The sequence below is a fragment of the Pleurodeles waltl genome, chromosome 7, assembly GCF_031143425.1.
Source record: "Pleurodeles waltl isolate 20211129_DDA chromosome 7, aPleWal1.hap1.20221129, whole genome shotgun sequence".
Classification (NCBI taxonomy): domain Eukaryota; kingdom Metazoa; phylum Chordata; class Amphibia; order Caudata; family Salamandridae; genus Pleurodeles; species Pleurodeles waltl.
This window is the reverse complement of record NC_090446.1, coordinates 11581444-11593753: the sequence shown is the minus strand read 5'-3', so window position 1 is coordinate 11593753 and position 12310 is coordinate 11581444. Positions and strand designations below refer to the sequence as shown.

At 47.0% G+C, this 12310-nt stretch overlaps 1 protein-coding gene across 1 annotated transcript in view; it reads left to right on the top strand.

Annotated features, from left to right (window-relative positions):
- The window catches only part of LOC138303547 (sulfotransferase 6B1-like), a 118233-nt gene that overhangs the window by 30285 nt on the left and 75638 nt on the right, over positions 1-12310 (top strand). Inside the window, exons 4-5 of the mRNA XM_069242789.1 lie at positions 2958-3084; positions 6704-6798. Coding sequence (XP_069098890.1) covers positions 2958-3084; positions 6704-6798 — 222 coding nt within the window. The remainder of the gene's footprint in view (positions 1-2957; positions 3085-6703; positions 6799-12310) is intronic.

Sequence of the window (12310 nt, the reverse complement as noted above, 5' to 3'; positions counted from 1 at the left end):
ACCTAAAAATGGGCTTCTAGCAGATTTAGCTATAGATTACAGTTAATTTAAAGGAGTGGCTATGGATTTTCATCCTAGAATGCCAAATAAAGAAGGTTTGGCAGTGTAGAAACAACTTTCATGCAATTCCCGACAAGCTCTACAATGGCAGGCCATTCTGCCAGTTCTAGGGCTGCATGTTCTGGCACCACTCGTGGCAAGCATAATTTTACCCTGTCCACAATCGCAGGATGGGCTTTCGAACTGTGAATGGCAGCTGTGTAGACCACAATGGGACTGGGATATTTGGACTTTCATTTTCTGTCACCGAAAATGTTTAAACTAGTGTCCAGTTATGGACTTTTATTTCGGAACCCAGTGCATTCTGGGAGTTGTAGTTCTGGATTACCACACATAAAACTATGGGCCTGATTTACATATTTCTTATGGGATTTAGGTTTCAGCTAATGGGATATCGGTCAATGTTGGGGCGGAGTAACTCCTCGGCCAATATCTAAATCAGGTCCTATATTTGCAGATTAAAGTGGCTTGTAGGTATGAAGACTGGATTACATTAATGTGCCCCTGATACAGCCATCAGGTCACCTTAACCACACACTCTGTGGGTAGGTTTGTGTTATGTTGCTATTTGTGTTCTGAAGGAGCTGTGGAGCTCAGAGCAGGGTGCAGGCATGACAGGTCCTGCCCATGTCATCTGCTCTACATCCAGGGCCTCTTTCAGACACAACCAGCAGCTGAGAGTGGCCTCCTCACCACCAGGGGACACCGGGGCCCTGAGCACGTCAAACCTCAGTGAGATACCGTCAGAGGAGACCACATGATGGGGCCCCTGCAGAATGTGATGTGGGGCCCTTGGTGTCCCATACAACACACATAGTCTTTGGGATTTAGCTTAAGGGGCCTTAAAAGAGATCCCCTGCAGGCGTCAGGCCCCTGCTAGGAGATAAGCACCTTTCTGTCAAAACAGCACATTTTTCAGCAATAAAAACATTTAAAAATCAAATCAGACTTATAGAAGGAATTGTTTTGCAATTTTAATCTGCCAGTAACTCTTGTGGAACAGCTTTCAAAACTGAAAACTCTGCGTTTGAACCGCCTGCTGCCCGCTCCTTCACGTCATCACTTAACTCTTTGCAGCCTGTGCTACAAGAGCTTAAAAAAACTTTACTTATAATTCACTGTTACTATTACAGTGTGTACCCGATAAGCCTCTGCTCACTCACTTTACTCCACTCACTCAGTCACTTTTAATAAAATTTATTTTGATAAATCTGGACCCTCGGTGGAGCCTCGTCCAGCCCTTATCCTCTCAGAACCTGTTGACCTCATGGGTCTCCCACTGATCTCTGTAGCAGGTCTCTCTACGGCTTCCCCTTCTTGTGAAAAAAGCTGGCGTTTACACAAAAGTTCTTAGTAACTGTCCGCCCCCCCCCCCCCCCCCACCTGCCTTCGAAGGTTTTACAGAAAGAAGTGAAATCGCAGCCTTTCGTTACCTAGAAAGCAGAAGCCTTCTAGTTCCTGTCATTGCTTTGGGCAGAACTAGGTCTATGCTCTGTTTCTATGACCTACAACAGATCTGGTAGTTACTCGGACCGCATCCCAGTCCATTGCTATTCTGCTCACCACGCCACCTCAGGTTGCACTCAGTCATATGCAAATCAGCCTTGACCCTATTCCAACAGTAAGTCCAGCCCGAACTAGCTGGCCCGGTCCTCCCTGAACCAGAACACAAGCAACCCAGGACTAGTTTCACCGTTATTAGGGCTCATTGGCTAGCTACAGCTTGGTTCCAGTGGCACAGTGAGCACAAGACACACGTCAAATCCCAGTCCATTGTTATTTTGACCACCACGTCACCTCAGTTTGGACCAGCGATATGCAAATCAGTCTTGACCCTGCTCCAGTGGAAACAATTCAGAGCAAACTGCCAGGCCATGTCCTTTCTGACCTGGAACACAAGAATCCCAAGACAGGAGGGAGGACCCTGCCAAATACAGATTAGCACAGGGACGTATTCATATTTTGCAAACACATTCCTGCCCCACAGAACCCCTTCCCCTTTGACAATGTTTAAACATTTTTTTAAGATTAAACAGTGGTTCATAAGGACCACTCCCTACTCTCAAAAATTTCACTTCATTTTTTTTTTTCTTAACTCATTTTTTTTCCTTTGAGGAAAACAGGCTGTGTTTAACCAAAAAATGCTTTATTCAAAAGCAATCACAGACATGGTGGTCTACCACCCTAAGGAGGCCACCATTCCTGTGATGAATGTGATACTTAGGTAGTCGTAATTTGCAATCTACCTCATTAATATTCATGAGGTAGGTCAAACTGTGACCCACTCAGAATCTGTAATTTACAAACTTAACTATTAATGCATAGGTCGGTCCACAAATTATCACCTTGATCACAAAAATGCTGGTAGCAGATTGCGAACAATATTTTGTGAGATCTGCTATGCACATCAGGTCCTTAGTCATACTGTTAACTTGGTATGTTGGCCTGTGCTGGAAACTTGTGTAACTAGACCACTGACAGGTGGTCTATATGGTTTTGGATGTTGCCCATCAGAATGCCAGTTATAGCGGTCCATCTCAAGTGACGCTTCTTTCAATGTGGCCGACCGACCTCTCCATGACCAGCCCGTGACACCACTAATGATAGGTGATGGCTGATGAACATGTGTGGGTGCAGGAAGTTTACTGGTACTCTTTTGTCTACATGTGTGGTGGGGTGCATTAGGTTTGGGGGGTGGAAACTAAAGAGGTCCATGTACAGAAGGATACTAAGACAATGTTCAGCTTAAATGCCCATATTGTTCTAGATCCCAATTGGAAAATGCAAAAATTGTTGGCATGTGAGATCTTTTAATTTGCAATTTTTGTATGTCTGCTTTTTAAAAAGATTTATAGCAATCTAAACTCTTCATAATTCTGTTTGTTTCTTCTCGACAGACTTTGGTGGTGTTTCGAAATCCCAAAGATACCGCAGTGTCGCTCTTCCACTTCTATAATAGTCTGCCTCTACTTCCCAACTACAGCTCTTGGGATGAGTTTTTTGAGCACTTCATGTCTGGAAAAGGTATTTTTATTTTTATCCAAAAGGTCTGACAAATGTTTGAAAACCACTTGTCGCTAAGGCCGCTCCAGAGAGCTGCATTGTAGGAGCCCTGTGCAGGTGCGTCATAGCCTGATTCCTTGTCTACTACATAAAATATGTGGTGTCTGGGTTGGGTTGGATAAAGAGTGGGAACGTTGGAGTACATGTCTTGGCATGTGCATGTTCCAGCTCTTTAGGAGGAATTTGGCGCATCGGACTCTTGTTGGCGGTTGGCAAAAACTGGATCCCCCCTCTTCTATTGATCCTGTAACCTGGTGCTCCTGTGCTCTAGTTACTCGTCCTAATAAACCTGATTGATCTGATGATTTTGGCATGATGGGGGTCATTCTGACTCCCGCCGGCCGCGGTAACCGCAAGGCCGGCGGGAGCCGCAAGAATACCGCTGCGCAGTCAGAAGACCGCCGCGGTTATTCTGAGTTTCCCGCTGGGCGGGCGGGCGACCGCCAGAAGGCTGCCCGCCCGCCCAGCGGGAAACCCCCTTCCACGAGGATGCCGGCTCCGAATGGAGCCGGCGGAGTGGAAAGGGTGCGACGGGTGCAGTTGCACCCGTCGCGATTTGCATGGGCACTGCAGGGGCCCCCAGGGGCCCCACGACACCCCTTACCGCCATCCTGTTCCTGGCGGCCAAAACCGCCAGGAACAGGATGGCGGTAAGGGGGTCGGAATCCCCATGGCGGCGCAGCAAGCTGCGCCGCCGTGGAGGATTCCCCAGGGCAGCGGGGAACCGGCGGTACACCGCCGGTTTCCCGTTTCTGACCGCGGCTGTACCGCCGCGGTCAGAATGCCTAGGGATGCACCGCCAGCCTGTTGGCGGTGCATCCGCGGTCCCCGGCCCTGGCGGATTTTACCGCCAGGGTCGGAATGACCCCCTATATCTTGTCTTATCACACAAATATAACACAATTGTTTGTAGCATGTGTGGCTGTAGTTGCACATGCTTTTTTATACTCCTGCCATCTAGTGTTTGGTGTGGACATTACAAGTTCCTTTTCTCCAAAGAAGCTTTGACACATCTGTGATTCCTCCCTTGGTCTACAATGCACGATTGCTGATTCCACCTTTAAATTGTTTGATTGTTTTTTCCATCATTGGGTTCGGTTGTGTGATCTGGGTTCTGAGACTGATGTGTTGCTCACAGCAACTTCGTGTCTTTCTTTAGTTCATAGGTTCTGGTAAAAAAGAACATATGTTTTTTTCATCTATTTGAACTTCGAACACAGAAGATCGATTGGACACTCACTTACTCTGCACAGAGTCTCACTTCTTTCAATTACAGAGGACTTGGCCTTGAAGAATGTTTGCAGATGGAGCCCTCACACTTCTGATTCTACCCACATTGTACTGCCTAGTATCCCTGGGCAGATCACAGAAGGCCTCCATTTTAGGAGAACAGGACCTGCTGAAGACCAAAGAGGAGGAGTTGGGATCCTCAAGCACACTGGCAGCCCAACACACGCCCAGTCCCAAGATGTTATTCTCCATCGCCTAAGAAGAAGAGGTACATCCTTTGGAGTCAATGCCAATGACATCACGCACCATGGTGACCCCGGGGTCCGTGAGTACCACCCCCGGCCAAGTGGTAAAGCCTACCCCCATAAATGGCCCTACACAGAGAGAGCCCACAACCAACCAAGAAAAGGGCCTTTGGTCAACCTCCGCCGCCAGGCTCTGGTCCCCACCAAGGAGTGGTTATGGAGCCAGCCAACCTACACCAAGGACTAATGTAATCACAAAGACCAACCCTATATGCCAACGGGGACTAGGGTAAAACTATAATGATAATCACAAGTGTCCTGTGGGACTCTTTTTCTAGTGGTACCCACACACAATCAATTAGAGGCACTTTCACTGAAGCAATCTATTTAATCATAGTAAACAATACAATATACAGGACTCCATAGTTAACCGCAATACTTTTTTATTATTTTTTGTAATTTTTTTGATATCACAAAGGCAAAAACATACATGAACAGTGCAATACCCTAAAGTGCAGATGGTGCAATAAAAGTGAGGTGCACACATGATTCTATGCAACAGCATCAATCAAAAACATCCCTGGTCGTCTTTATATATGAGTATTGTTCTGTTTCCAATCACAGTTCAGTTAGACACCAATCTCATCAATTAATGACCAGAAGGTCTAATTTGATGTTTCGTCCCTTAGGTTATTTGAAGGGTCTCATCAGGACCAGTCACCTAGAGAACGTGTAGCCTACGCAAGAAAGCAAGAGGCCCAATCAGAATGATGTGTGTACTGTGCCATAGACCTGTACATGGGAAGCAGCCTAAACCACGACGGCGGAACAAAGAGGGTCGTTTCCACAAAAGCTTTTAGGGGTGGGGGGTCAGGGTAGTTTTAGGTTTTAGGAGCTCGGGTCGCTGTAGTTTTAGGGGTGGGGGATCGCATGCTGGAACCACACATGCCATTCCACGCATGCCTTTACCAGGAATACCTTTACAATGAAAAATCGTTGTTAAGGCATTTGTGGTAAAGGCATTCGTGGTGCAACGCAGTTGTTGTTCTGACCGCGTTATTCAGGCATGTGTTGTTCTGACATGCATTCCCTGTACATAAATCAACAATGCACTCACCACGTGAGCTGCCTTTAGACAGGACCCATTGAGTAAATATCTAATCTGTGTTCCTTGAAGTTATAAATGGGTAGGTGGTCATGGGGGGCATCCAGATCTTCTGCTGGGCGATCTTAGATCATCATAGGGTTGTGTAGACCAGAGGATAGGGGCTTCGGGGTACTTGCTTCAGGTGTGGAAAGGTGCCGGTCTGGTTGAGAGGGCTGGTTGCCCGATAGCATCTTTGGCCTTTTCCCAGAAAGAAAGAAAAAGTGGAACCAGAATGAATTTGCCAGAGTTTTAGAATCTTCTCACAAAGATGGGAGCTGAGGAATCCCTCTGGTTTTTGATTTCTGAAAATTATCATGAACCCTCCCAGGCTTGGCATGGAGAAAACGAGAGGATAGACAAACAATATTGATTTTTCTTTTCTGATGTTTGCTCTGTAGATGTGCAGCTGGTGTTTGAATCAGTGTCTGTTGGTTGGACTAGCTTATTCCATCTAATGCGCTCCAATTCTCTATTATTGGCTTCGAGGAACTAGGGCTCTTTGCTGTTGATGTTTCTTCAGAGGGATGGTCGTGGGATGATGGTGCCGAATGTGCATGGCAACCATTTGTTAAATTTGTGGCTTGCTGATAGCTGGCAGCTGAAAGTTTCAGGGTAGAAAGTGCTACAAACTACTGTTTCCTAACTCATGTTTTACTACAGTTATTGCTCCAGTGTTCTCCAGTGTTCTATAATGTGAACCAGTTGCCTACATTTTCCCTTGGATGAGCATTTCCAAACACCTTGTACAGCAGTCTTTAAACCTCTCCAGACCAATATTATTTCTCCAGTACACTTGTGTCATATTTGAACTCTCACCACTAACATTTAACAGCAGCTATTGGCTTTAATCCCGAGGACTGCCACTGTGTTGCAGAAATTGTGGCATGTAGAGGATTCATGTTTTCTTGAAATATGCTGGCACTGAAACTGCATTCACCAACATGCCTTTATGTTTCAGTGTGCTGGAGTTCATATTTTGAACATGCCATCGCCTGGAATGACCATATAGACGATGGAAATGTTATGATCCTCATGTTCGAAGAAATGAAAGCGGTAAGAAGTGCTGACTGGTGGTTTCTGTTACCAGTGTGTCTTTGGTGTGTAACATGTTGAGGGTACAGCTGCCCTGATCACATAAGCTATGTATGTTATGGTTACTTGTGCCCCTTTGGCAAGTGATATGTTAAGGGTACTGCTGTCCTTTTAACGCATACATGACTTGGGTGCCATGCACAAAGTTAATATTACCATGTCCTTACGCGACTAGGTCTAAAAAGCTATTTTCATTATGGCAGTCCAAGCTGTCCTTCACAGAAAGCCCAAGTCCAGATAAAATGCTAATACTGCCAACTCGGGAAAGAACGGTTAGAAAAATAATTAAACAATTATTTCTAATAGGTATTAAAATTCAATTCAATTATGGCGTTGGGTTTTTAATAAGGAAAACTTTGCATGCACATTCCAACTGTAGGCCAGCAAGTGAATAGCTCAGGGGTCTCCAACAAGTAGCTCTGGAGTTACTGGTAGCTCACAGTCACCCACAGAGTAGCTCTCAGAGGTGAAGGTAAGCCCAGTACTTCATTTAGAGGGTCCCTGCATACTAAAGAAGGTGGCACTGCTCCTGTCCAGCCACATAGGAGTTACTTCTGCTCAAGGAAATATCTCATGACCTACTAGCAATGTTTGTCACCATAAAATATTACACTATAACAACCCTAAGCAGGATTGTCTGTAGTGACCTCCAAACATTTCAGATGAGGTTATCAGCAGAAATGCCAGGAAAATGCTTATCAATTTTAAATGTGTCCATCTCAGTAATAAAATGACAGTCAAAGCACCATGTGCCTTCTGGCACAAAGGACACACCTACAGCAGTATGTCTCCCCATCTGAACCTGAAACTTGAAAATATTAACTTTAAATATGTTTTGAAACTCCTGTCACTGGCATATCAAACTAAATTTCCCAGAAGAAAAACCTTTTGTGAAAAAAAAAAATTGTCTTCAAAATATCAGCTTTCATTGTCAGGAAATACATAGTCCTCAAAGGTCATCACTCAAGCGTACAAATGCCTCACATGAACGGATTTTGCTTCAAATGTCCCAGTAGTACAAATATAGGCCATGGGTGCGCACCATTACACCTAGGGTGCCTATATCATGGCAACAATGCCCATTATTACACCAAAGTCACTTAGGGACACAACGCCACACATATGACGGCCACATAAGGTCCACACATGCATATACAGATGAATGACAACAACTGAGTACCCTGTACCCTTATCTCTGGGTAAAATCAATCAATCAAATAATTTCTTGAGCGCACTACTCACCCGGTAGGATCTCAAGGCGCTGGGTGGGGGGGTGGTTACTGCTCGAAAAGCCATGTTTTGAGGTGCTTTCTGAAGGTTAGGAGGTCCTGGGTCTTGCGTAGATTGGTGGAGAGGGAGTTCCAGGTCTTGGCAGCGAGGTGGGAGAAGGGTCTGCCGCTGGAGGTGGTGCGTTGGATGCAGGGGACTGTAGCTAGGGTGAGGTTGGCGGAACGGAGCTGTCGAGTTGGTATGTGGAAGTTGACTCGTTCGTTGAGGTAGGCCGGTCCAGTGTCGTGGAGGGCTTTGTGAGCGTGGACAAGGGTTTTGAAAATGATCCTTTTGTTGATGGGCAGCCAGTGTAGGGATCTGAGGTGGGTGGATATGTGTTTGTGGCGAGGGAGGTTGAGAATGAGACGTGCGGCTGCGTTCTGGGTTCTCAGGCGTTTTCTTTGAAGCTTGGCTGTGGTCCCTGCGTAGAGGGCGTTGCGGTAGTCCAGTCTGCTACTTATGAGGGTGTGGGTGACTGTTCTTCTTGTTTCTAAAGGAATCCATTTGAAAGTCTTGCGTAGAATGCGAAGGGTGTTGAAGCAGGAGGATGATACGGTGTTGATTTGCTGGGTCATGGAGAGAGACCAGTCCAGTATGATGCCAAGGTTGCGTGCGTGGGTGGTGGGTGTTGGGGGTGGTCCGAGGGTGGTGGGCCACCAAGAGTCATTCCATGCTGCCTTGTTGGGGCCAAAGATGATGAACTCTGTTTTGTCTGAGTTCAGTTTGAGGCGGCTTGCTGTCATCCAGTTTGCGATGTCGAGGAGTATGGCGTGCAGGTTATTCTTGGCGGTAGCTGGGTTCCTAGTGAGGGAGATGATGAGCTGGGTGTCCTCAGCATATGAAATGATAGTGATGCCGTGGGGGCGTGGGATGTTGGCGAGAGGAGCCATGTAGATGTTGAAGAGGGTGGGGCTGAGGGAGGATCCTTGGGGGACCCCACAGATGATCTTGGTGGCTGTAGACCAGAAAGGAGGGAGGCAAACTCTTTGGGTTCTTTCGGAGAGGAAGGAGGTGAGCCAATCCAGGTCTTTGTGGCGAATTCCAGCATCGAAAAAGCGTGGGCGGAGGGTTTGGTGGCATACTGTGTCAAAAGCTGCAGAGAGGTCTAGGAGGATGAGGGCGACGGTCTCGCCTTTGTCCAATCTAGTCCTGATGTTGTCTGTACAGGTGATGAGGGCAGTCTCGGTGCTGTGGTTCTTGCGGAATCCAGACTGGGAGACGTCAAGTATGTTGTTGTCTTCTAGGAAGCGAGACAGCTGTACGTTTACTATCTTCTCCACGACCTTTGTGGGTAAGGGGAGAAGAGAAGTGGGTCGGTAGTTTGTGTGGTCTTCAGGGTCTGCTTTGGGTTTTTTGAGAAGAGCGTTGACTTCGGTGTGCATCCAAATATCTGGGAAGGTTACGGTGTCGAAGGAATTGTTGATGACGGCACGGAGCTGGGGAGCGATGATTTAGCTGGCCTTATTGAAGATGTGGTGGGGGCAAGGGTCTGTTGGGGAGCCTGAGTGGATGGAGCTCATGGTTTTGCCAATTTCTTCGTCATTGGTGGGGGTCCAGGTGTTCAGTAGGTTGGTGCGGCAGGGTGTTGTGGTGTTGGTTGGATCGGTGGTGGTGATGGTGGGTACTGATGATGTGAAGTTGTCGTGTATGTCTGCGATTTTGCGGTGGAAGTAGTTGGAGAGGGAGTTGCAGAGGTCTTGGGAGTGTGGAGGGTCGATGGTGCAGGATTTGGGTTTGGTGAGTTCTTTGATGATGGCAAAAAGTTCCTTGCTGTTGTGTGTGTTGTTGTCTATGCGTTCTTTGTAAAAGGACCGTTTGATGGTGCGGTCCTGGTGGTCTGTAGATGCGGGTTCCTCAAAGGGTGGTGTTGGCGTTGATGTGTACTTGAAAGTGTAGGTGTTCTGCGTTGTCTAGGGTGTCGTTGGTTTTGGTGGAAATCTTGATGGAGTTTTTGTGTATTATGGCGATACCTCCTCCTGGTTTGTTGGTGCGGTCTCTACGGATGATTTTGTAACCTTCTGGGATGGCTATGGCGATGTCGGGCTCTGATGAGGAGTTCATCCATGTTTCAGGGAGAATTTGTGGTGAGCAGGTCCCAAAGCTCGATGGCGTGCTTGTGGACGGAGCGGGTGTTAAGGAGGATGCAGTTGAGGTGATTGTGGGGTTTGGTGTTGTTGCAGTGCTTGTTGGTGTTGCTGGTGTTGGTGTGAGTGCAGGAGAAATGGCATGAGTGGCATGTGAAAGGTCCGTGTGTGTGTTTGGGGTTGGCCTGGGCGCAGGTGGGGTGCCGGCCTGGGTTGAGAGCAAGGAATTCTGTGGAGGAGAAGTGGCGCTTGGGGGGGAGTCGGAAGAGCATGGAGCACGGGGAGGGGCGCTGGGCGCGGTCCGGGCGCAGACGGGCCAAGACGGGCTTGCCTCTGGCGTGCCTCTGGTAAAATACCCTAATTTCTTCCTGCTGACCGCAAATCTCTTAACTGTGCCCACCTTGTTCTTAAAAACTTCATGAAACTTTGTGAGCATTGTCTAAGAAAAGTTAGGATCAAGGTTAAGGGCACAGCTCACTTACTACAATGGGAATGTCAGAACCAGGTTTAAGATAAAGGCCTAACCTCGCTAGATCCTTGATGATACACGACCGTTGAGTGCCACAAACATTTTTAATTTGAGTCTTTCTCCCCAAACACTCTAGAGAGCTGAAGAAGAAACCCAGCATCTCAGTGTCGAATTCCCGAAAGCTTTAGGGTTCACATCAGTATCTTTTGGCCAATATTTTTGGAATGTGGTGTCTGCAATAATTGTTATAGGTACGCCTGGATAGTAACACCCCCTCTGGTGGCATCAAATATCAGACCATTCATTTTCTTACGATGTGTTTCTTAAACATTAACATCACAATCTTTCAGGAACTCCGGGTGCAGCACCCCTCAAGATCACGGAATATCTACCTACGGAAGTAGAGTACCGAAGCAGAGGAGCAGATAAAGACATACACCAGGAAAGAACAGATACAGAGTAAAGCACAGGAACAGCCTAGAGAAGGATGGTAACCTCCTGTGAGCAAACAGGGAACAGACCAATCTAGGAAAACCCTCAGGTTTACCACTAGGATTGTACACAGATAAGACTAGAACTTCCCACAGCAGCAGGGAACGTTAATGCCTCTGTGCAGATTACTCTTACAGATAGTCACCCTGCAAGCCCCATAGAAGGGAGGCAGCAGAAGCGATTCTGTCTCTGGACCCTTGGGGTACAAAACATGATTGTACTTACATACACACAACATGCACTTATGGGTCCAGCTGGAGACAAGCAGGGTATTCAAGGAAAAACTAGAGAACAGGTAAGTCAAACACAAGAATTCTAGGAACCGTAACAAGCAAGAGACTTGAACTTCGAGAGAACTAGAGACTGCTTAAGAATCGCACAGAAAGAGAACACGAATTAGGAGCGAAATCTAAGCCACTGTGGAGAAATTACATGGGCTATGGTGGAAGCAAAAGGAATAAGTAATTGTAAAATAATAGCAGGAACAGAAGGAACCAACCAGAAACAGTTAGAAAGGGAGCAGCATAAGGGCTGCATCACTTGTAGGAAAAAAGCCAGACAATCGAATAGGCAAAAGCAAGCAGGGCTGGGAAACTCTGTAGCAGGCTGCACGGGACACAACCTCTGGCGGAAACAAGGCAGGAACTGGACTGGAAAACAAGCCAACAAGAGGTCCAGTACACAGAGGAACAAACTAACACCAGAACAAGGAGCTTCAACAAATGGCAGCTTATAAGCAGCTTGAGGCACCATAAAGCCCAGGGCAGAGCCGCATGGCTTTGCTGCACAAGACTGGTCACATATGTGTGCAATTCCAGTCTCTCAAGTCCTGGAGGAGAGAAGTCTGTGCTGAGTAACCACAGGACTGCTGTCCTGGACAGCAATGGACAGCAGATTCCAGGTCTTATTGAACACTAGGCAGTGCATTATGGACCCTGAACTCCATGGATTCAAACGTAGGTTGTCAATTGCATACAAGATCAAAATGGGGAAAAGGCAGGAGTCGGAGAGGGACTTTGGATGAGTTTTAATGGTGATTTCCAAGCTGCAGATGGTCCACGTAGAGCGTCCCCCAGAGGTGGAACAATGGAATTGTAACACAATCAATTGTAAGTATGAGATCATTCAACCTACTCTCACATTCATTGATGTCCACATT